This window comes from Fukomys damarensis, unplaced genomic scaffold, assembly GCF_012274545.1.
Source record: "Fukomys damarensis isolate Sample0158 unplaced genomic scaffold, DMR_v1.0_HiC HiC_scaffold_37, whole genome shotgun sequence".
Lineage (NCBI taxonomy): Eukaryota > Metazoa > Chordata > Mammalia > Rodentia > Bathyergidae > Fukomys > Fukomys damarensis.
This window is the reverse complement of record NW_022900949.1, coordinates 59,051,790-59,073,254: the sequence shown is the minus strand read 5'-3', so window position 1 is coordinate 59,073,254 and position 21,465 is coordinate 59,051,790. Positions and strand designations below refer to the sequence as shown.

Here is a 21,465-nt window from a genome sequence, read left to right as displayed (position 1 = left end):
ACAGTGCTTGAAATAATTCTTATGTCTTGAGCAGTGCAATGTGTAAAAAAAAAACCTACTTAAATATTTGCTGATCCTTAATTCTCTTACAAAAATAACCAGATAACCTGGCAAACCGTTTTCTCCCAATCGGAGCCCTTTAATCAAAGGATTTTAAAAGTCCAAAATTCCCTTTCTCTAGCGACAACTGCCTAACAACAATAACTCGGAAATTAAAATTTTGCTATTGACTTGTGGTCTACACTATCATTTACTAAAGCTGGTCTTCTAGTTTTCCCTCTACTTCCTTCAAACTCCGGACTTCCTCCTTAGCATCCCAAAAGCTACCTCTAGAGCACCACTGTCCCCAGGGGAACCGAAATAACTGATGCTCCACGGAGCACACACTCTCAGAGCAAGCGACAAAAGAATCCTGTGATGGCTACAACTTCCAACTCCTTTCCTCAAATCCGCAGAGGTAAAGAGACTTACCTCAAGTTCCAGGAAAGCAGCGACGACTGCTCATAGATCTGGGACCAGTTTTGAAGACGCTTCCTGACCTTCCCGTCACCATAGTGATTGCTAACCGTTAAACTCTAGATTCCCACTTCCCGCGATACTTCCCAGATGCGCGTCACGTGGGTGGGCCCAGGCCCTGTCCCTAATCGAGCCCGCCCTCTCTTTAAAGGACGTCATTGGACAACTGTGCCCCGCCTCCAGCTGTGTGCGCAACCTACTCTATTTTTTTCCCCTTTTTTTCAAAATTCTCCAGGTTGTTTTCGCAAATGCTGTAATTCCTGTAGCAGTGCGTCTGACACAGAAAGTATTTCCTCACTTGTTCTTTTCACTTCACAGAAACTTCCCGTCTATCCTGGAGCCCGCCAGGAGTTCGCGCACGCGCGCGAGCGGCCAGAAGATGGCGGTGGTAGTCGCCGCACTTTATTTTAAATTAGTCGATCCCAGAAATCATTGCGCGCAATTGTAACGAATTTCCGTTCGAGTTTGTATTTTAGGCGCCATTTTCGAGTGAAGGACCCGGAGCCGAAACACCCGTCGGAGCGGGGAGGGGGTGGTCCTGTACAACCGTCTCCAGCGTGGTGTGAGTGGACTGTCCTGCAGGTAAAGTACTTATTTTCCCGATCGGACTGTCACACGCTTACTAACGGCAGCGTCCGCGGGAGCAGCCGAGTCCGGCCGGGCGGAGGCTGTGAGGATTCCGTGGCTGTCACCCCTCCCCCCGGCGGCAGGGGCTCCCGCGCGCTTCCCCGGCGCCAAAAAAATTTGTCTGGGAGTCAGCAACCCCCGGGACTTCTTCTCCAAAAGTCTGGTCTCCAGCGGGGTGAGGGGGCAAAGCGCTCGTCTCCAGAGCACTGGTCACCGGGTCTGAACCCGTACTCGTGACTTTTCTCGGTGCGGTATCCAGCGGCCTCCGCCCCGCGCTCCCGGCGGGCAAACCCCTGCCGTCCCAAACGATGAGCCCGACCCGACGCTGCCGGCGTCGGCTTTGGGAGCGGCTGGCGATCCGTCCTAGCTTCTGTCCTGCTTCCCGCCCGGACGGGAGAGGAGACCTTGAGTCCCCCGGGCCGTCCCGGCGCCGAGAGCTAAATGGCGCGGCGAGGAAGGCGGGCGGAGAGTCGCGGGACACTTTTTCCTCCTGCTCTGGAGTTGGTGGCCACTCACACCTGGGAGCTGCTGCGGACCGGTCTCCGCGCGCGCCTGTCCCTGAGCCCCGAGCGCCCGGGAGGTCAGCAGAGGTCCCCTGTGGGAGTGACCTCGTGAAAAGGCCGGTGGAGGTGTTCTCGCGCTACGCTGCGGACCGAGGGCCTTTAAAACGCACTCGGCCGGTCCTGCACTTACGGCACGTCTGGGTTTTGCCACTTGTAGGTCTTACCAAGCAAGTCAGTCTGACTTCTTGCCACTTGGGTTTTGGGTTCTTTTGTTTTGGGCCCTCTCCTGAGGATCTGCACCTCGGAGTGGAGTTTTTAAGATGGGGCTCGCGGGAACCGGTGGACCGAGGTTTCCGCGAACGGGGAGGGCGGCTGCGGAGTCCGGCGGGGAAGTGCGGGTGACTTATTCCCCGCTTTCCTCCGGCCCAGCGACCATGCCCCGAAAAGGCACCCAGCCCTCCACGGCCCGACGCAAAGAGAAGGGGACACTGGCTTCCCCAGACCCCGCCAGCAGCGACGCTGAATCGGAGCCGCCGTCCGGCCGCGCCGAGAGCCCAGCCGCCGCCGCAGGTAAGTGACCGCCGCGATTCGGTCGGAGCGCGCGCCGGGGGCTGGGTTCGTCGGCGAGCAGCCCGAGACGGGCGGAGGTCGTGGGTGCAGGCAGAGTTGTATGGTTGGCTTTGAAAGACCAGGGTCTCCTGGAAAGACGTCTGGCGATCTGCAGAGATAGGACTCGCGTGCAGTTTCGTGTAACGGTGCTGGAGAGGATGGGGGCGTGCGGAGGGGCTTCAGTTGTGAATTTCTGTTTGACACACTTTGGGAGAGTGCTGACATACGGTGTTTACGGAATTCTCGTTGAAATCAGCATTATTGGCCAAGAATTTGTGAGCTTTTATTTTTCCCCTCAGATTCAACATACTGTAACTGAACGTGAAAAGTTGCTTGACCCTACCCTCACTTCCATGGTCTTAGAATGCCCTTAAAACGGTGCTGACTTATTTGAAAATTGCGGTGCCTTTTTGAGTCCAGGAACTGAGTGATACGTATATGAAATTCCTGTGACAGTATCCTTGAAAGCGTGTCAGCTTTTCAGGTGCTGAAAGATATGGCTGGAGTCCTGCATCTGATTTAGAACCTTAGGATTTAATCTCCTGGTTAGGATAGGAAGCGGGGAATTCAATCCATTTGTTGTGTTTTCTTCCCTGATCTACTGTTTTGATTCCTAAATATATTACAGTTCTGTAGATTTTATGAATGGTGGCATTCCTTTTAAGAATTTCTATTTTTAGGAAAACTAAACTGAAGACTAGCATCCCCATGAATTTAAGATAATGCTGTATTTGTATGGGAAATAGAGACGTCTAGGTTTCTAAAGTAACATTCCTCTATTCTACTTTTTTAAATATTAATAGGCAGTAGTCTTCGAAACTAATACAGGCCTTTTTCCCTTCCTTTTCTTTTCTTTTGACTAACTTAGAGCCTACAGATGAGCAACTTGATAACCGGAGTTTAGAAGAGATTTTGAATAGTATTCCTCCACCCCCACCTCCAGCAATGACGAATGAAGCTGGAGCTCCTCGGCTTATGATAACTCATATTGTAAACCAGAACTTCAAGTCCTATGCTGGGGAAAAAATTCTGGGACCTTTCCATAAGGTATTTGCCCATTTCAGATAACGATTTGTAAGGTTATTTGTAAATTAATAACTATATGACAAGATGTTTCAATTTTACAACTGTTCTGCCTTTCACTCTCGCACACTCTCACACTCAATTTAACAACTGAAATTATCTGTTATCTTTGGGACCTCATTATAAAGTTTTCCTCATTGAATATTTTTGTTTAAAAGGAACATCTCCTCTAATTATTAGAATGACTTAAGTCTGGGTTAGAGCTAGAACATGATCTTAAGGCATTGTAGCTTGCGATACAGGGGAGGGTATGGTGTAAGAAAATTCAAGTTGTGTGTCTAAAAACAAAAGTTTTAAGTGCTTGTAGTTTTTACTGAAAGCAAAAGGGCAAGCAGTTTAAATTAAAATTAGTAGTATTATTATGACCTTTTAAATTTTTTCCCTTTTTTTAAATGCAGCGCTTTTCCTGTATTATTGGGCCAAATGGCAGTGGCAAATCCAATGTTATTGATTCTATGCTTTTTGTGTTTGGCTATCGAGCACAAAAAATAAGATCTAAAAAATTGTCAGTACTAATACATAATTCTGATGAACACAAGGATATTCAGAGTTGTACTGTAGAAGTTCATTTTCAAAAGATAATTGATAAGGTAAGGTTTTTTTTTGTATTTACTTAGTACAACTTCAAGTAAGAAAAACAAAAGACTTCAGTGCATTACATACGTTTTATCATTGGTTTAAATAAGCTTTTAAAAATATGTCTATAATTTAAACAGAGATAATGCTTTTATTACTTTTAAGGCCATATTTTGGGGGCAGTGGTAGTATTCGAAACATAAAACATTAAAAAATTTTAATCAAGAGAAAAATTATGATTAGCTTGTGGTAATTCTTACATTTGGAAATAAAACATTGAGCAGATTCAGCATTCTGAGTGCTAGTTAGACTTTTAGTATAAATTTGGGTTCATTTTTAAAGTTATATTTTATTGCATAAGAATAAATTACCTAAACTTAAAAATTTAGTAGTATCTCCATTATTTCAGTGCACATTAAATTTATTATTAGTGGTCTATGTCTGTGATATCAGAGAACTTTTCTTTCACTTGAATTACTGTGATTTAGCACTTTTGTAATGGGAGATGTGTAAGCTGACATATTTTCTAGAAATAGAGACAATTATAGATAAAGTGTCTTATTTGATTGTCTGCTACTTGGTATGGTTCTCTCTTTTTTTTTTTTTTTTTTTTTTTTTTTTTTTTTTGGTACTGTTTGGGGAGATTTCCAGGTGTTTCATGATTAACTTAGGAAATGTTTCAAAATGACTAGAGCCTAAAAAGGGAATCTAATTGCCAGTGACTTTGCTTCTGCTCCCCCTTTCTTTTTTCATGTAAATAGCTAATTACACTAGATCATGTATTTAAATTTACTTTGTTAATGCATTTTATTCTACAATTTATATTTAAAAATAGGTGCCAATAAATAAGATTTTTATTCCAATGCCTGCTTATATTGGATTCATCTATAGATAAAAAGTCATAGCTTTAATATCACAGAGCTTTTAAGTAAGTTTTAGTGTCAGAGTAGATTTGCTTATGATTTCTTTTAAAAATCAGAGAATGTAGCTGTGAATTCTTTACAGTTCTTTTTACTTCAATGGCATATCCTTCACCAGCATCACTGACACCAAAAATATCATCCCAGCATCACTGCCTTGGTTTTTGTGTCATCTCATCCTGTAGCTTTTTTAGGTGGACTAGCAGTTTGGTCTATCAACATGATTATTAATTTGAGTGAGTTAATTTGGTTATGGTGAGACGTTGTTATTGGTCCCAGTATGTTTGGAGCTAGAATTTTTATTTGCTTTGGTTTGGCTTTTTGGAGATTTTTGAGAAAGCAAGCAAACAACTTGGATAAGTATCTATTCTTTGCTAAGTTATTTTTGAGAACTACTAACAGTTTTTGCACATGTTCAATATAAGTATTTAATCCATAGAATTAGTTTCAGTATGAATTGACTGAAATTTGAAGCAGAACAGTGACTTAATGCCAACAGTTGTTTTCTTGTTTTATTTTTCCTCAAAACAGGAAGGGGATGATTATGAAGTCATTCCTAACAGTAATTTCTATGTATCCAGAACGGCCTACAGAGATAATACTTCTGTCTATCACATTAGTGGGAAGAAAAAGACATTTAAGGATGTTGGGAACCTTCTTCGAAGCCATGGGATTGACTTGGACCATAATAGATTTTTAATATTGCAGGTAAACTTTCTAAAAAGTGCAGGCTCTAAACCCTTGTTCTTGTTTTTTGTTTTTCTCAATAATGATAGATTGAGGGTTTACTCCGTTTGATGGATCCTGTATTTTTGAGGCCTTAAAGTACTCTAGCAGCACATCATGATTTACATACTGTAGTCAAGATGCGAATCATTATATGCTGCTCTAGAAATTTAAGGAAATTCATTCAAAACTATACTTTCATCATTTATATGTTCATTTGGATGGACTGACATACTTACTTGTTCCACTCTAGCAGCACGTAAATATTGGCGTAGTGAAATAAACATTAAACACCAATATTATTGTGCTGCTTTAGTGTGACAGGGATAGAGCAACTATTTACTGTTTGTATTTAAGATGAAATTTTAAATGAGAATCATTATCTTTCAATAGCCTGTCCTTTTTGTTTTTATCTCTTCTAATAACAACAAAAAAGAAAATGAGCTCTGTAGACTTTGGCAAATTTTCCTCAGCACCTAATTTTATTTTATCTTTTAATACTTCAGGTGGTTAACTAAAAGTGTATTCTTCAAATTGGTTTTGTTTTGTTTAGAATGATTTATTTTCTTGAGCTTCTACTATTGGTAGATCAGGAAATAATTCGTATTAACATTCTTAAGTATCACAACTCTTAAAAACAAGTTTTTTTTTTTTAAGTATAAAAGATTAAGTACATGGTATTAAGGAGATTTTGAGTAGAGATGTATTTTTTAAAGTAAAGGTATGTTCCACCAGCATTGCTTGGCAAGAAAAATCCTCTTTTCTTCCTTATGTTTTATCTTTCAAAAAAAATTTTTATAAATTGTAAAACCATGGCATTTTCAGATGTTTTGAAATTACTGTTGGATTTGAGGGCTGCTCTTATTTGCTATCCAGAGTTACCTGTGAGCATAATAAGAAAAATAAAACTATCGCCTTAAGCAGAAATTGCTATTAGTATCTTTTGCTGCTGATTCTTAAATAAGTTGAGAATTTTGAATTCATGCTAACTTTTCTTGGGATGATTGATTGTTCCCATTAACAACTTATCAGATGTTAGCTCATATTTCTAATTTAGTATATATTCTTCAGCTATTTTTTTTTTAAATACTAGTTTTAGTCATATATAGTGTTCAAGGCAAATTAATAACATACTGGAAATTATTTAGTATCCTTTATTATCAGACACTATGTATTTGTGATATTTCTAAGATCCACACAAAAATGTTAGGAAATCAGTTGCAGGTATATTTTAATGTGAAATTACAGCTTTGTTGGGTTTGTCTTTAAAGCGAATTGTTTATCATATTTTAGAATTTTATTAGGGATAAAAATGTCCTTTTACAGTGTTTAATTTACTAATGATACTCTTTCACAAGAAATTATACTTGTGTTTATCGCTTATATTTTTCTATTTCTTTACTGTCATCCTGGGATAATCAAAGTCTGACAAACCTGAGCAAAGGCTTAGCAAAACAGACTGTATTCTAGCTCTTTTTAAGGGTAACTTTTTCCTTCATTCAGCTTATTTACACAAAATTCAATTAATAAAGGAGGCTAATAATGTAATAATTCCCCAAAGAAATAATTTACAAATTGTCAAGTTTATATTAAACGTGCTTCTGAAGAACTTAGAATAGTTAAGCCATTTGTCCACGTGATAATATGAATCTTCTTCTGTGCTCTTAACAATTAAATTGTTTTTGAAATATTCTTCCTGAATACCACCACCAAGCTAAAACTTTCAACTTAACAGATTCAACTTGATGTGATTAATTTACAGATAAGAACCTTTACAACTCAGCTGTTAGAACATACTGGGATTAGACTAGAATTAATGCTGCACTGTTAAGTTTAAGGGAGAATGGAAGTAGTTTCTATAGATTTGGGGGGGGCTTTTTAATCAAAATTTTAGATTCTTACAATAGAGATATAAGGCATTTGAAGGTAAGTGAGATTGTGGTTTTTCTTGCCTTCTCTCCCACTGTCTTAACATTTATCTTAAAAACTGCCCATGACTTTAGAGGCTGTGAAATTGGAGACAACATTATAGTGTTACCACCGACCAAAGATGTAAATGATTATTTTGAATAAAATATATAGGCCATTTGGACAGTGGTAGTGGTTAACATGTTGCAAGTAATCTAAATTTAGTAAAAGTAAAATTTTATTTTTAAGATTAAAAAGCAGTAAATTCTAGACCATGAGGATAAGAAAAAAAAATTTATAGTAGTCATATACTGATTTAGTAGGTTTTTAAAGTAAGCACTTGTATTTGGGTTTGTTTAAAATTGCATTAATTATTCATATGAGTTTCCAATTAGGCATTGTGCAAAGATGCTATAAGTAATACAAAGATGGTTAACACTTGTTTTTTTATCAGTAAAAAAAGACACTCACGTATTCCCTCAAAAGGTATTAGCTTTTTGCTGGAGATGTAGCTCAGTGACACCACGCCTGCCTGGCAAGCATGAAGTCCTGAGTTCCATCCCCAGTACCACAAAAAAATATAAATATATATTAGATTATGAGTTGATGTGGTCATGTATACCTGTAACTCCAGCACTTACTCAGGAGGCTGAGGCAAGAATATCAAGTCTGAGGTCAGCCTTGGCAATTCATTTGAGACCTTGTCTCAAAAAAGGGCTGAGGATATAGCTAATTCTTGTATTCAGTCCCCAAGACTCCTGTCCCTCCAAAAAGACCACAACTATTAGCACAACTTTAATTTTGACAGTTTTCAACTTTTTGTTTTTGTATTACAAAATCCTAAGTTTCTTTTCTACTTTGGAGACTAAAAGTAGATCTGAGTTACCTATCATCCTTTTTCTACGGTTGACTAGACATATAAACTCTTCGGGTTCTAGTCTTTTTGAACTATAAGAAGTCTAGGCTAATAATAGCAAAGGAAATGTTTATGCCTTATTAGTAACATGTACCTTAATTTTCCAAAGTTATCTGATTTAGCACCTAAACCATGAAAAAATATATATACATATATAGAATGCTGCACCTAAATATCCATGTATGAAGTCAACCACAGAAGCACCCTATTTGTGTACTTTTAGAAACACAGTTACTGACCTTAGTGATTTCTTTCTTGGCCTGTGGTAGCTACCAAAGACCAAATCAAAGTAAAATGCACTAGAAGATAAAGAGCAGTTAATACTTTACAGTGCAGTGGAAATGGGGAAAATAAACCTTAAGGCAAAATAAAAATTCAAAGCTCAGAGGGGTTGGGATTATATCTCAGTGGTAGAGCACATACTAGAATGTTTGAGACCTTGCTCCCTCTGTGCACTGTAGGGTTTTTTTTGTTTGTTTGTTTGTTTGTTTTTTTCAAGGCTCTTTAACTCTAGGCCATTTGATTTTGATGTGTACACTTAGGTTTATTTTAAATCATTCAAAGTCTTTATTTTTTTAATGTTTATAGCTATATATTTGAGTTTTCTACAGTTATGCTTGCTAAAATTTTTATTATATTTTAATAAAGAAAAATCCTCCCTCTTCACTTCTCTTAGATTTTATTATCAGAGAATGGTATAACTCAGGGGTGGTGAACCTATGGCACATGTGCCACAGCAGGCTGTTTGTATCATTGAAAGCTTTAAAAGGTTTGCCCTCACTGGTGTAACTATATCACAGTATCCTTGTTTGCCACCCAAAAAGCCTTCAATAAATTAAAATTTAAGGCCTTGTTAGTATATTTACTCTGTGTGTGTGTGTGTGTGTGTGTGTGTGTGTGTGTGTGTGTGTGTTGCTGGTGGTCAAACCTAGGGCTTCACATGCTTGCCAGTCACTTTGCCAGTGACCATCCATAGCCAAGCCTCTAGTATAATTCATAGGTGAAAAAACAAGTGTTTAAAACCTTGCTTACTATGTTTCAAGCTTCAAAAAGTAGAAACAACAATGTGTAGAATTATGAAATTTTGCCAGCTTCAGATACTAGCTTTATAACAAATTGAAATACTTCGGTGTGTTTTTGTGCCACCATTTGTGATTTGGAACCTTGACATGAAAGGGTAACTGATAAATTCAGATTGGTGCTTTTAAATAAATTATTTCTGAAATATACTGCCTTATTGCCCTAAATGAAAACTTTAAAATTCACATGGGATTGGTAAATTTTCTGAAGAACAAGTCATCCTCTAATCACAGACTGATCATTCCACAGATTATGTAGTGAATAGCACAGAATGGGAGGAAAAGGATTAGGATGAAAAAGGTAGCAAGGAGTAGGACACATAGAGGACATTGCGGAGCAGAACTGCAAGAAAAGTCCTTGGTTTTCATTGGAAAACCATAGCAGTCCAAATAGTCAAAAGTCAAGTCTAAATGTTCACACACCCTGTTGATTCAGTAGTGCTGAGCTGAATACAGTAACTGGTTTTAAAAAAGAAAAACAAATGCAGTACAGTATGACATCTAAAACAATGTTATGTGGGTCTTCAGTTGGAACTATTTTGTTTCATAAATGAATTTGCCTTTTAATATTTTTAAAAGCTGAACAGCCTTATTAGAGTGAGAGGAAATGAGCTGTGTATCCTTCATCTTATTTGGGAAGAAAGGAACAAATAACAAAAACAAGTAACTACTCTGCTTTAGCCAAAGCTAGACTGTTTCTTAATAGTTGTACACCATTTTTTCAATAAATAATTGGCCAGGAAATATGATCTATTAGAAATACTTTTAATCTGTGTAAACTATACATTGGATCCAAGCTTTTGGTTATCTGAAAAATGTAGACTTAATAATACTTTTATGCACAATTGATGTAAGTCCTGCATGGTTTTTCACTTATCTTAAAAATAGGTTTCAGATATTCAACATGCTAGGTGGTATATTAAAATACTGTCAGATACTATCATTTGGATAAATCAAAAGATTTAAACTACAAACTCCAGATGAGTGGTTCTCGTTTCTGTACCCCTCTCCTAGAACAGCTAGAGACATGCTTTGGCTTGTTATCTGCTGATAGAAGGGTATGCTACTGGTATATATAGTCAGAGATGATGTTAAGTATTTTTACATTGCTCAGTACAACAAATAATAACCAGCACAAATAACAGTAGTGCCACTATTGCTAAACCTTACGTAAATAAAAACTTCCAAAATACTCTTGGTTTTTTCAGTGACTAAATTTGTCCTGTTGTAATCCACAGTTTTGGACATTCTTCTAGGCTTAAATTCTGTCTAAAACTTGTTGCTGCAAACATTTAGGAAGAACTGATAAAGCAGAATAAAATAATACACAGAAATATCTCCATTTAGTTTATACTGACTCATAAGTTACTGAATCTTACTGAGAATAAATAACAGACCTTATGGATAACAATTTCATATGCTGCTAATGGAGTGTCAAAGTACTGAAAAGTAATGGCCTGTAATGCTATTAAGCTTGTCAACAAGATTTTAAAATGAGCTGTTTTGTTACCTTTAAATTTTTAACAAATAAAAAATAAGTTATGTTGAGATGTTTGTTTAAATATTACATCTTTTATCAGTAACAAGTGTTATCCCAAATTTTGAAGGTTGCATCAGACATTTAAAAATGAAGATTGCTATTTTAATATTGCTTTTCTTAGCTATTTTGCTGAAAATAAGACTTGTATTTTTTTCCCACTTGCCTACCTGTGTCTTTTGTTGTAATAGTTACAGTATAGAGTTTAAGGCTACTTCTGCCTGAACATGTTCTGACAAAATTTTCTTCACCTTCAGATTAAATGGCTCCCTGGCAGTGAACCTTGACTGATTATAGATTTTTTTCTTTTTGTCTGTAGTTGAAGTGCATAAATACAAGTATTAATCTAAGATTTTAACTGGAGTTTAAAGTTGTTAGTTGGTGGTCATAAGCAAAAGTTTCCTGTAGTACATGTTCCAAGGCCATTTTCTCTAGTTAACATAATCAGTTGGGTTTCTTTTAATATTACTAAGAAATAGTTAACCTTTTCTAGTTAAGACTTTTGTTTTAGAAAATTAGAACATTAAGTTTTAAACATGCTTGTGAAGCCCTTTACTTGTTCAGGTGTTACATAACTATATATGTAACTATGGAGAAACTATATTAACCACCCTGGGGCTAGCCTCTGTACAGTGTAGTTCTTACTATGTTATTAATGGTTGGTGATGTCACTGATCAAATACTGATCAAATTGCTGATTATATTAGTACTTTGCTGAATTTTGCTTAACAGAAAAATGTTATTAACATTCTAGATGAAGAAAACTTTATTGGCTTTGTGGGGGGGTATGTGTTAGAATTTTATGAGAACTTATGTAAGGGAATATAAATATAGTACACATTTCTTCCCGTTATTTTAAATCCTTTTAAGTTACTTGATGAATATTAGTTACTCTTGAGTTTAACTCCAGTTCTCACTTAAAATTGATTTAAACGTACAATGAGTATGAAATATGACTTTTTTAAAGGGTGAAGTTGAACAAATAGCTATGATGAAACCAAAAGGCCAGACTGAACATGATGAGGGTATGCTTGAATATTTAGAAGATATAATTGGCTGTGGACGACTAAATGAACCTATTAAAGTCCTGTGTCGAAGAGTTGAAATACTAAATGAGCACAGAGGAGAGAAGGTGAATCTGTATTATAATTTATTGCAAATTGTAAATTTATGGATTAAAAAATTTTACTGGATCACAGTCATGTGTAGTAGTTTTTAATTGAAATCTTTACTATTTTAAATAAAAATTTGTTTTTATACTATCAGTGTTTAAGAGGAACATGTTCTTTGTTAGTACAGTTTTTATTTAATATTGGCATAGTTTAGATTCAGATTTTATGAATGAGATGTATATTTGATCTTTAAATTTTTAATTTTGTAGTTAAACAGGGTTAAAATGGTGGAAAAGGAAAAGGATGCCTTAGAGGGAGAGAAGAACATAGCCATTGAATTTCTTACCTTGGAAAATGAAATATTTAGAAAAAAGAATCATGTTTGTCAGTATTACATGTAAGTATCTTAATTTGTCAGCTTTTACATATTTCTGTCCATTAAATGTGAGCTCTTTTTATACTAATATGAAGACTGATAAGAAAAAAAGCTTGTTTTCAGTGATAAGTTCATTGAAGTAGGATTATTTGCAAGCTACATTGACTTTTTAGTGTCCTGCTTTAAATTGGGAGTTTTCACAAATATTTATTATTTTAATACTTTTACATATACAGTAGTCCCCTAAGATGAAGGTGATAATGTTCTAAGACACCCCCCCTAGTAGATACGTAAAACTAAGGATGGTACCAAACCGTTATGTATACTGTTTTTTACCTATATTCCTTGCAGCAGTGTCATAGTACAGGGTTAATCTTTCCTCTGTGTTTTATGCCCTGGTGCTCCTTTGCATCACTGAGTGACTAATGGTGGTGAATGTGTCCAGTGTGGGAATACTGAACAAAGGAAGATCACAGACCAGGGATAGTGTGCAATTTAAAACTAATAAATTATTTCTGGAATTTACAATTTAATATTTTTAGACAGTGGTCAACAGCTGATACCTAAAACAATATACACAGGAATAAGGAGGGACTATTTTACATTCTTTTAAATTCACACGTTTTCAGATCTAATTTTGTTTAAAATGCACCTATTTTATTCCTAAATTCTAGCTTTAAGGGAGGGGGCAAGTGTGATTGTGCCATAGCCCAAGGTAACTATGTTGACTACAGCAGCAAATACTTCAGAAACAGCTGATTTTATTAAAATAGTTATATGGTTTTATTTTATTTTGGTATTGGGGATCGATCAAACTCAGGACCTCATGCTTGCCAGGCATGTCATTTTAAGATATCTGTGTTTCTTTCGCTCTAGTTATGATCTGCAGAAACGAATTGCTGAAATGGAGATACAAAAGGAAAAGATTCATGAAGATACCAAAGAAATTAATGAGAGGAACAAAATACTGTCAAATCAAATGAAAGCTAAGAATAAAGCTGTACAAGATATAGAGAAGTAATAATCTTTTGGAGATTATTGTGGATGTCTGTATGTAAACTTACTTTGGGTAAATTATGAGTGTAATACATTTGCCCATATGTAGCGGTCTCCTTTTGGTGTTTTAAAAAACACTGCTGTGCATCCAACTACTTAACCAAGAGTACCCAACACTGGTATTAAACTAATGGGGGTGCTGCCCCCTAGTGGCCAAATATAGTTACAGACCCAGAGCATTATTAATCTTTAACTTTTGTGGTAAAGTTTGTGTGTGTGTGTGTGTGTGTGTGTGTGTGTGTCATAGTTACTGAAAAATGTATTTCCATCTTAGAAAAGCAAAAAAAAATCTTTACAATGAGAAATTTTAACAACTTTGATTATCGGAAAATCATCTTGGAGGAGGGACGATTTTAAAGTCCTATCTAATAAGACTTTGGACATATTTATAGACGAAGTGTCCCATAAAGAGTATATAACATGGTTTTAAAATGTTACTATCCAAAATAATAACCGATAATTTACTTGATTTGCTAGGAAACTCAATAAAATTACAAAGTTTATTGAGGAAAATAAAGAAAAATTTACACAGCTGGATTTGGAAGATGTTCAAGTTAGAGAAAAATTAAAGCATGCTACTAGTAAAAGCAAAAAACTGGAGAAACAACTTCAAAAAGAAAAGGAAAAGGTATGTGCTATTTTAAAATCTTGAAAATTTCATGTCTGAATAGCAGATCTAATTTTTATTTTTACAAAGCTTGTTTGTCCTTGTTGCCTTAAAAGTATGAATTAGAATTATGAATGTTCCATGTTATAATATGATTTTGTCCCCCAAGGGGAAACCTTGCATACATTGAGTTTTAGAGTATATATTATACTACATTGTTAAAACATTTATCAAATCAGCAACTTTATTTTCATGATAATTATAATTTTCTTTTTCTCAAAGTAGTGGTTTAGAAAGATTTTTGAATAGGTATTATATACCTTTAAAAATATCACCTACCTCATACAAAAATCAAGTCAACAGGGTCAGAGTAGGAGGCCTGGCCCCTTACCCAAGGAAAGATGAGAAAGCTGAGGATTTACAAGAAGGTATTAATTAGTTATTCTTAGGTTTTAAAAAACTGAACTTTGGGGCTGGGCATTTAGCTCAGTGGTTCTGAGGCCTGCCTCGCAAGCACAAGGTCCTGAGCTCAATCCCTGGTACAAAAAAAAAAAAAAAATGAACTTTGGACTAGAATGTGAAAAAGCCTACTCTGTCTAGAGTAAGACTATAATGGTCAGGTAATTTGGGGTCTCTTTAAATAATCATACATAGGATGTTAATAGATACAACAACTGAAAACTGAAATAGAATGTGAAAAAGCCTACTCTGTCTAGAGTAAGACTATAATGGTCAGGTAATTTGGGGTCTCTTTAAATAATCATACATAGGATGTTAATAGATACAACAACTGAATCCCAACCTTTGAAAAAGCTTTGTTTCATATAATGATGCAGCAACTACCATATAGGTACTTCTTTACATTAAAAGAGTTCTCCATATGTATTTGTTAAGATACTTTATGTTCAGTATACCCAACACTGGTTATATCAATAAGTGTTTGATGATCGTCAGTTTGGGAAATATTGAACTTCTCTGGTGAAAGGCAGTCGGTAAAGAAAAATAACACAAATTTGGGAGTGACTTCAAATTGGACACACTAAACAAACTGTAAAATGTTACAGAAGCATTAGTTTTTAGACATAAAATGTGGCCAAGTGATTATAAGTCCAATATACTGACTGTGGAAAGGTAAAGTTGTTGAAGATTTTAGGATGGGGGGTAAAGCTATATTGTAATATATACCATGAAGAATTGTTTTTAAAATTCCATGTAATCAGAACATGTTTATGGCTAAAGAAGGATAATTATAGCCTGAAATCAAGAGATTTGGAAGGCAGACTTAAGCATCTGCCAGGAAGAGTATTTTTTCATAAATGAATCAGTTCATAAAATTGATTTTACTATTAGACTGAAAGAAATTATAGTGAATGATTGAAAAAATATTATTAAAGTTAACCAACTCACATCTAATTACAAAGACCTAGTGATCCTAAGAATTTCTTTTCCTTTTTTTTTTCCTTTTGGTACTGGGGATTTTAACTTTGGAATTTATGCATGCTAAGCACATTGCCACTGAGCCATACTCCTATCATGAGAAGCAGTTTTTAAATCAAATACTGATATTGGGTAGCCTAAAGGTATATGCTTCTATAACTTTAATTTGGTTTATAATCTCAGGTTGAAGAATTTAAAAGTATACCTGCCAAGAGTGAGAACGTCATAACTGAGTCAACAACTAGAAACAATTTTCTTGAAAAAGAAAAAGAGAGAGAAGAGAAAAAATTAAAGGAAGTTATGGATAGTCTTAAACAGGAAACACAAGGGCTTCAGAAGGAAAAAGAAGTAAGATTCTTTTATCAGTGTTGATTTTGATGGCTTTTTTAAAACATGATTGTTTTTTTTAGTGGTACAAAAGTAAACTTCTAAAAGAATAAGTTTAGCCTTTGAATAAATTGAATAGCCCTAAAACTATTCAGCCTAGACTCTATTTTCTGCTTTCCCATTTAAAAAATAAGTAAAAAAAAATAAATAAAAGTAAACTGAATGATAATTTGTAATAGGAGAAAATGTAATGTCAAGTACTTTGACTACTCCTAAACCTGTAGAATCTTCACATTTTCTTTTTTGATCCCTAAATTATTTTCTTGGTAATTAATGTGTTGGCCACTTAAAAATCTGGGAGCATGCTAAGCATAGGTTATTAACATTGCCTTTTTCCTTTAATATGGTGTTATAGCTTAAAACTGTGCCTCTTGAATCCATTCTTGGTTCAAATCCTAGATAAGTTACTTATTCTCTGTGCTCTTGTACAAGTTTTTAATATCCAACTCATCTTTCTCAAAATGAAAATATTATATCTTCTGAGTAAATAAAAAGTACGCTTATATAAAGTTCCTAGAAAATAAGTACACAGCTACTATTTTACTTCATTAATAAAACAAGGGCATGAGGTTGGTTGTAACATTGATATGAACGATCTGTCCAATAAAAGTATAATCATAACATTACCTGTATATTCAAAATAGGCTTTTGACAATGTTGAGTGTTAAATACATATTCAAATAGATAATGGTAATGGAGTTGACCTCATAGAGGGTAAAAGACTGGACTTGCACATTTAATATATAATAAGCTCCTCTGTGTTCCTTGCACACTGGTATGGTAAACGCAAAGCTGGGACTTAGCTGTCTTCATTCTTTATTTTGCATAAAGATTTTCAGTTTTAATACCTTTGAAGAAACATTCTGAGTAATTCTTATACCTGCTAATGAGGAAAGAGCATAAAACTTTAGGCCCAAGATATTTTTCTTTGAATTATTCCTTTTTTTGTTTGAATCTTTAAAATGAGCATGCTGAGCTCTACCTCATGAAGCTTACTCATACGACATCAAGACTTTCTGTATAGTGTATGTTGATAACTAGCCATGAGCTATTAGCTGTCCCACTTGTGAGAACTTATTTTTATATACTATGCACGTAGAATAAATTGACGTCAAAATGTTTGGTTTCCATTTCAGTTTAAGTTTGGAAATGTACTTTAGTTTAATGGATTCATATTTTAACAGAGTCGAGAGAAAGAATTCATGGGTTTCAACAAATCTGTAAATGAAGCACGTTCAAAGATGGAGGTAGCCCAGTCAGAACTTGATATCTACCTCAGTCGATATAATACCGCAGTATCTCAATTAAGTAAGGCAAAAGAAGCTCTGATTGCTGCTTCTGAGACTCTCAAAGAAAGGAAAGCTGCAATCAGAAATACAGAGGCAAAACTGCCTCAAACGGAACAAGAATTAAAGGAGGTAAGTCTGTTTCTTATTACCTCTAAACATTCATGAACCCTTGTGTGTTGTGTTTTGTGTTGTTGTTGAGAAGGGAGGTCTCACTATGTTGTTTAGTCTTGTCTTGAACTCACTATGTAGCCCAGGCAGGCCTAGAACTCATGGCAGTCCTCCTGCCTCAGTCTCCTGAGTACTGGGATTATAGGTGTACACCACCGTGCACAGTTATCAACCCAATTTTTTTGTTGTTGTTTTTAATCTTAACATCTAAAGTAGTGTATAGTTTATCTTTTTCTCATTTAATGTAGTCAACAAAAGAATGTCGTCAGTATTTCAGCGTATGGTATGAATTGAGACTTTTAAGAAACTATAATTAGAGTTGGAGTATCTCAGTAACATAGATCTTACCTAGCATGTCAAGGCCCTCCGTTTGTCCCTCTTACTACATAAGAAACTATCTTACTCTTAGAAGCCTCAAACAATAAGTTAGCCACTACTGTATTCCCATGGAAATAATTTAAGCAAAGGAAACTGTATTTTTCTAAATCTGTGAGTGTAGGCAACTTGTGTAAGGATAAAAAATATAATGAATATGCAAGCTGTCATTTTTGTTGTTGAATTTATAGATGAAGTTTCTTCTGTATTGGTACTCCAAAATGTGAATTAAAGAAGATAACCTAGCTTACCAGCTCAGTGTACCTCTCACCAATTTGAGTTGATTAGATGTTTTAAGGAATTTCATAAACTTTAATCTCCAGAGCTTCTGTGGACAATTTCAACAGAAAATGTGGTTGATTTTAGCTGGGTACGGTGATACCTGCTAGCTTCTCAGGAGACTGAGTTAGAAAGATTCCTTGATCCCAGGTTGAGGCCAGCCTGGGCAGTGTGGCAAAACTTTGTCTTAAAAGAAGTAAAAAGTGCTGTTTGTGTAGATACAATACTGAAAATAAATATTTTTCATTGTAATAAATGCATGTTATTTTCTTATTGGGATTTTGTGACCGTGTAGAATTTTTGTTGTTGTTGTTTTTAACTTTATTGGTACAGTTAAGGTGTACAATACATTGACATTCATCATTGGAAATTTGCACCTTTACATAGTCCATCTTGGTTCTTATTTTTTCCCCATTCCCCTGCCCTCCCTTCAACCCCTCCATCCCTCCCTATCTACAAAGACTTTGCTTCCATTTTTTTCATTTTCCCATATTAATTCCATTCCCTTCTTTCCTTTCCCTGACCCGCCCATTCCCCCTTCCCTTTTTGCTCCCTTTCTTCCTTTTCACATTATCGATTATACCTTAGAATTTAAATATAGATTACATCTTCTGACTACCTCTGTCTTCCTGGTGATTAGATTTATTTTTGGATAAGTTACATTCATAGCTTGAGCTTTACTTTATGCCTCTGTAACAAATAATAGAGATCATTTAAAGCCAGGAAATAGGGGAGAATATGAGTTAGAAAAGACAGCTCCTGCTAAATTGGATATTGAGAAATTGGATTTGGATTTCTCTGGTTGGCAGCCTTTACATTTTTATATAGCAATAAGACTTCAGTCATCTTTCTCCCTTTTATTCAGGTGATACATTTGTGTCTTGTTTTTCGTTATTTAATCAGAAAGCAAAATGTGGCATAACCATAACCCTGCCCACTCACTCATATCTGGTATCTTGTTCCTAAATCTGCTGTTGGTTAGAGCAGAACTTAAGAATTAGGCCAAACTTATGCATAATTGTGTGGTGCCTAAGTAGGATTTCCTTAGCTGTATCTCTGCATTCTTTTATTGGGATGAACTGTTTGTGGAACTATACTGCATTTGTGTTCCCTTTTATTGACCAAATAATTTTTTATTAAATAATTTTATTGGTATATTTTAGGTTAACACTATGATGACATTCATCGTTGGGGATTTATATCTTTACGTGCTATATCTTGGTTCTTATTTATTTTTTATTCTTATTTTTCCCCATCCCCCTACCCTCCCTTCAGCTCCTCCACCCCTCTCTATTTACAAAGACTTTCCATTTTTTCCTTTTCTCATATCTATTCCTTTCCCTTCTTTCTTTTCCCGTACCCCTACCACTTCCTCTTCCCCTTTGGACCATTTCTTCATAGAGTATGGCCTCAATGTGCATCCATTTAGCTATAAATGTCTCTAGTTTCCCATTCTTTATGGCTGAGTAGTACTACATTTTATATAAAACACACACACACACACACACACACACACACACACACACACACACACGCCTTCTTTATCCAGTTATCAGTTGATGGGCAATTGGGCTGTTTCCAAGTTTTAGCTGTTACAAATTGTGCTGCTATAAACATGAGAACCCAAATAATTTTTTTTTTCACCTGGTACTGGGATCAAACTCAGGACTTCATGCTTGCCAGGCAGGCATGGTGCCACTGAGCTACATCCCTGGCTCCTGACCTAAACAGTTTAAAACAGGAGGCTCATACTAGTTTTCCAAAGCCAAACCAGCAATTGCAGAGTGAAAGTCCATGTTCTGATTCATGTTATTTTTGGTCTTTTCCTTCTTGATTATTATTGAAATATTACAATTGATTCTGTACTGTGATTGGATATATTAAGGATCTCATGTTTTTGGATTTCATTTTCTTTTTACTATAGAAAGAAAAAGAACTTAAAAGACTTACACAAGAAGAAATAAACTTCAAAAGTTTGGTTCATGATCTTTTCCAAAAAGTTGAAGAAGCAAAGGGTTCCTTAGCAATGAATCGAAGTAGAGGGAAAGTACTTGATGCAATAATTCAAGAAAAAAAATCTGGCAGGATTCCAGGAATATATGGAAGACTGGTAACGTAAACTTGGGAATAATTTCACTTTCCACAAGAAAGACATTGCAGTTTATATTCTTACCTTGTATCTATTGAGTGCCACTATACATAAAATAACTCATTTTGGTTTAAGGAACACTCATTTTTAAACATTTTGCTCTTAGAGTTTTTTGGTTTATTTAGTTTTAGATAATTACAATAATTTAGTAGTGATATGCAAACTTGACAAAACTACATACCTTTTTTTTGAAAAATAAAATTTTCATATATTCTGGGTTCAACATTATACTTAAGGTTTCATTATGGTATATGGAAATCAACTGATAGATAATGAGGAAATTTTCTGAGCCTCTAGAAGTGAGGAAGCTATGATTGAGGGGAAACAGAAGAATAAATAATTCAGTCTCATTCACCTCCTGCCCTGCAGTATCAGCAGATAGCCTTCTGTTGGCTGATGCAAGAGCCAAAGCAGCTAATTGAGGCAGTTCTCAAGTCAGCCTTCCACAGAAGGAAGTACAGTTAATAATAGCACAGGACCAATAAAAATTAGTCATCACAGTTGTTTCTATGTCTCATATTTTCCTACAGATTTATAGTTTGATTCTATTAATTTGCTTCCAGGGAAAACTGAAGCTAGTCAGTGAGTATTGCTAGATAGCTAAATAATAGATTAATAAACAGATATCTTTCATTGGTACTTACATTTATCTTAGATGGCTTTTTAGTAATTAGAGTGTTCGAGGTTGGAGATTCAGCTCAGGGATAATAACACTAGCCTAGCAAGTGCTGGGTTCAGTCCTCAGCATCAAAATGATTTTTTAAAAATTTGAAGTTTTTGTGTATTGTTTTGTTTAGATCTTATCTCCATAAATATATATTCTTTCATCCTGTGCTCATTAAAATTCAAGCCACCTATCCTTAAATGCCTTTTGAAGTGTACATTGCCAGGTGAGGTGGCACATGCCTAATCCCACACTTAGAAGACTGGTGCAGGAGGATCACCATGAGTTGAAGGCCAGCCTGAACTACTTAGCAAGACCCTGTCTCAAAGGAGAAAAAAATGAAAAATAAAATGTAATTAAAAATTCCACATAATGATTATTTCTGTAGAAGGGGAATGTTGGAGTGATAGGCACATTTAAAGTTTTTAATTGTGTATTGTTTTATACTTCTAAAAATTATGTATGCATACTTTTTCAATTAAAAGGAACTTTAGGGCTGGGGATTTAGCTCAGTGGTTCGGTGGCCTGCCTCGCAAGTGCAAGGACCCAAGTTCGATCCTCGATCC

At 35.7% G+C, this 21,465-nt stretch overlaps 2 protein-coding genes across 7 annotated transcripts in view; one reads left to right on the top strand and one right to left on the bottom strand.

The window, feature by feature from the left end:
- The window catches only part of Ift80 (intraflagellar transport 80), a 103,506-nt gene extending 102,814 nt beyond the window's left edge, over positions 1 to 692 (bottom strand). For both annotated transcript variants that reach the window (XM_033759344.1, XM_010623165.3), the window contains exon 1: positions 472 to 692. The gene's annotated coding sequence lies outside the window, so the exon portion shown is untranslated. The remainder of the gene's footprint in view (positions 1 to 471) is intronic.
- Smc4 (structural maintenance of chromosomes 4) overlaps positions 687 to 21,465 on the top strand; it is a 34,675-nt gene continuing 13,896 nt past the window's right edge. Inside the window, exons 1-13 of one of the 5 annotated variants that reach the window (XM_010623169.3) lie at positions 687 to 703; positions 993 to 1,098; positions 2,076 to 2,216; positions 3,124 to 3,302; positions 3,737 to 3,928; positions 5,366 to 5,542; positions 11,968 to 12,132; positions 12,382 to 12,509; positions 13,365 to 13,505; positions 14,022 to 14,172; positions 15,772 to 15,936; positions 17,160 to 17,393; positions 20,011 to 20,196. In XM_010623169.3, coding sequence (XP_010621471.1) covers positions 2,081 to 2,216; positions 3,124 to 3,302; positions 3,737 to 3,928; positions 5,366 to 5,542; positions 11,968 to 12,132; positions 12,382 to 12,509; positions 13,365 to 13,505; positions 14,022 to 14,172; positions 15,772 to 15,936; positions 17,160 to 17,393; positions 20,011 to 20,196 — 1,854 coding nt within the window. In that variant the 5' untranslated portion in view covers positions 687 to 703; positions 993 to 1,098; positions 2,076 to 2,080. Of the gene's footprint in view, positions 704 to 992; positions 1,099 to 1,265; positions 1,319 to 1,338; positions 1,724 to 1,743; positions 1,878 to 2,075; positions 2,217 to 3,123; positions 3,303 to 3,736; positions 3,929 to 5,365; positions 5,543 to 11,967; positions 12,133 to 12,381; positions 12,510 to 13,364; positions 13,506 to 14,021; positions 14,173 to 15,771; positions 15,937 to 17,159; positions 17,394 to 20,010; positions 20,197 to 21,465 lie in introns of those variants that run through there. The other 4 variants (XM_010623172.2, XM_010623168.3, XM_010623170.3 and 1 more) reach the window with 4 other exon arrangements.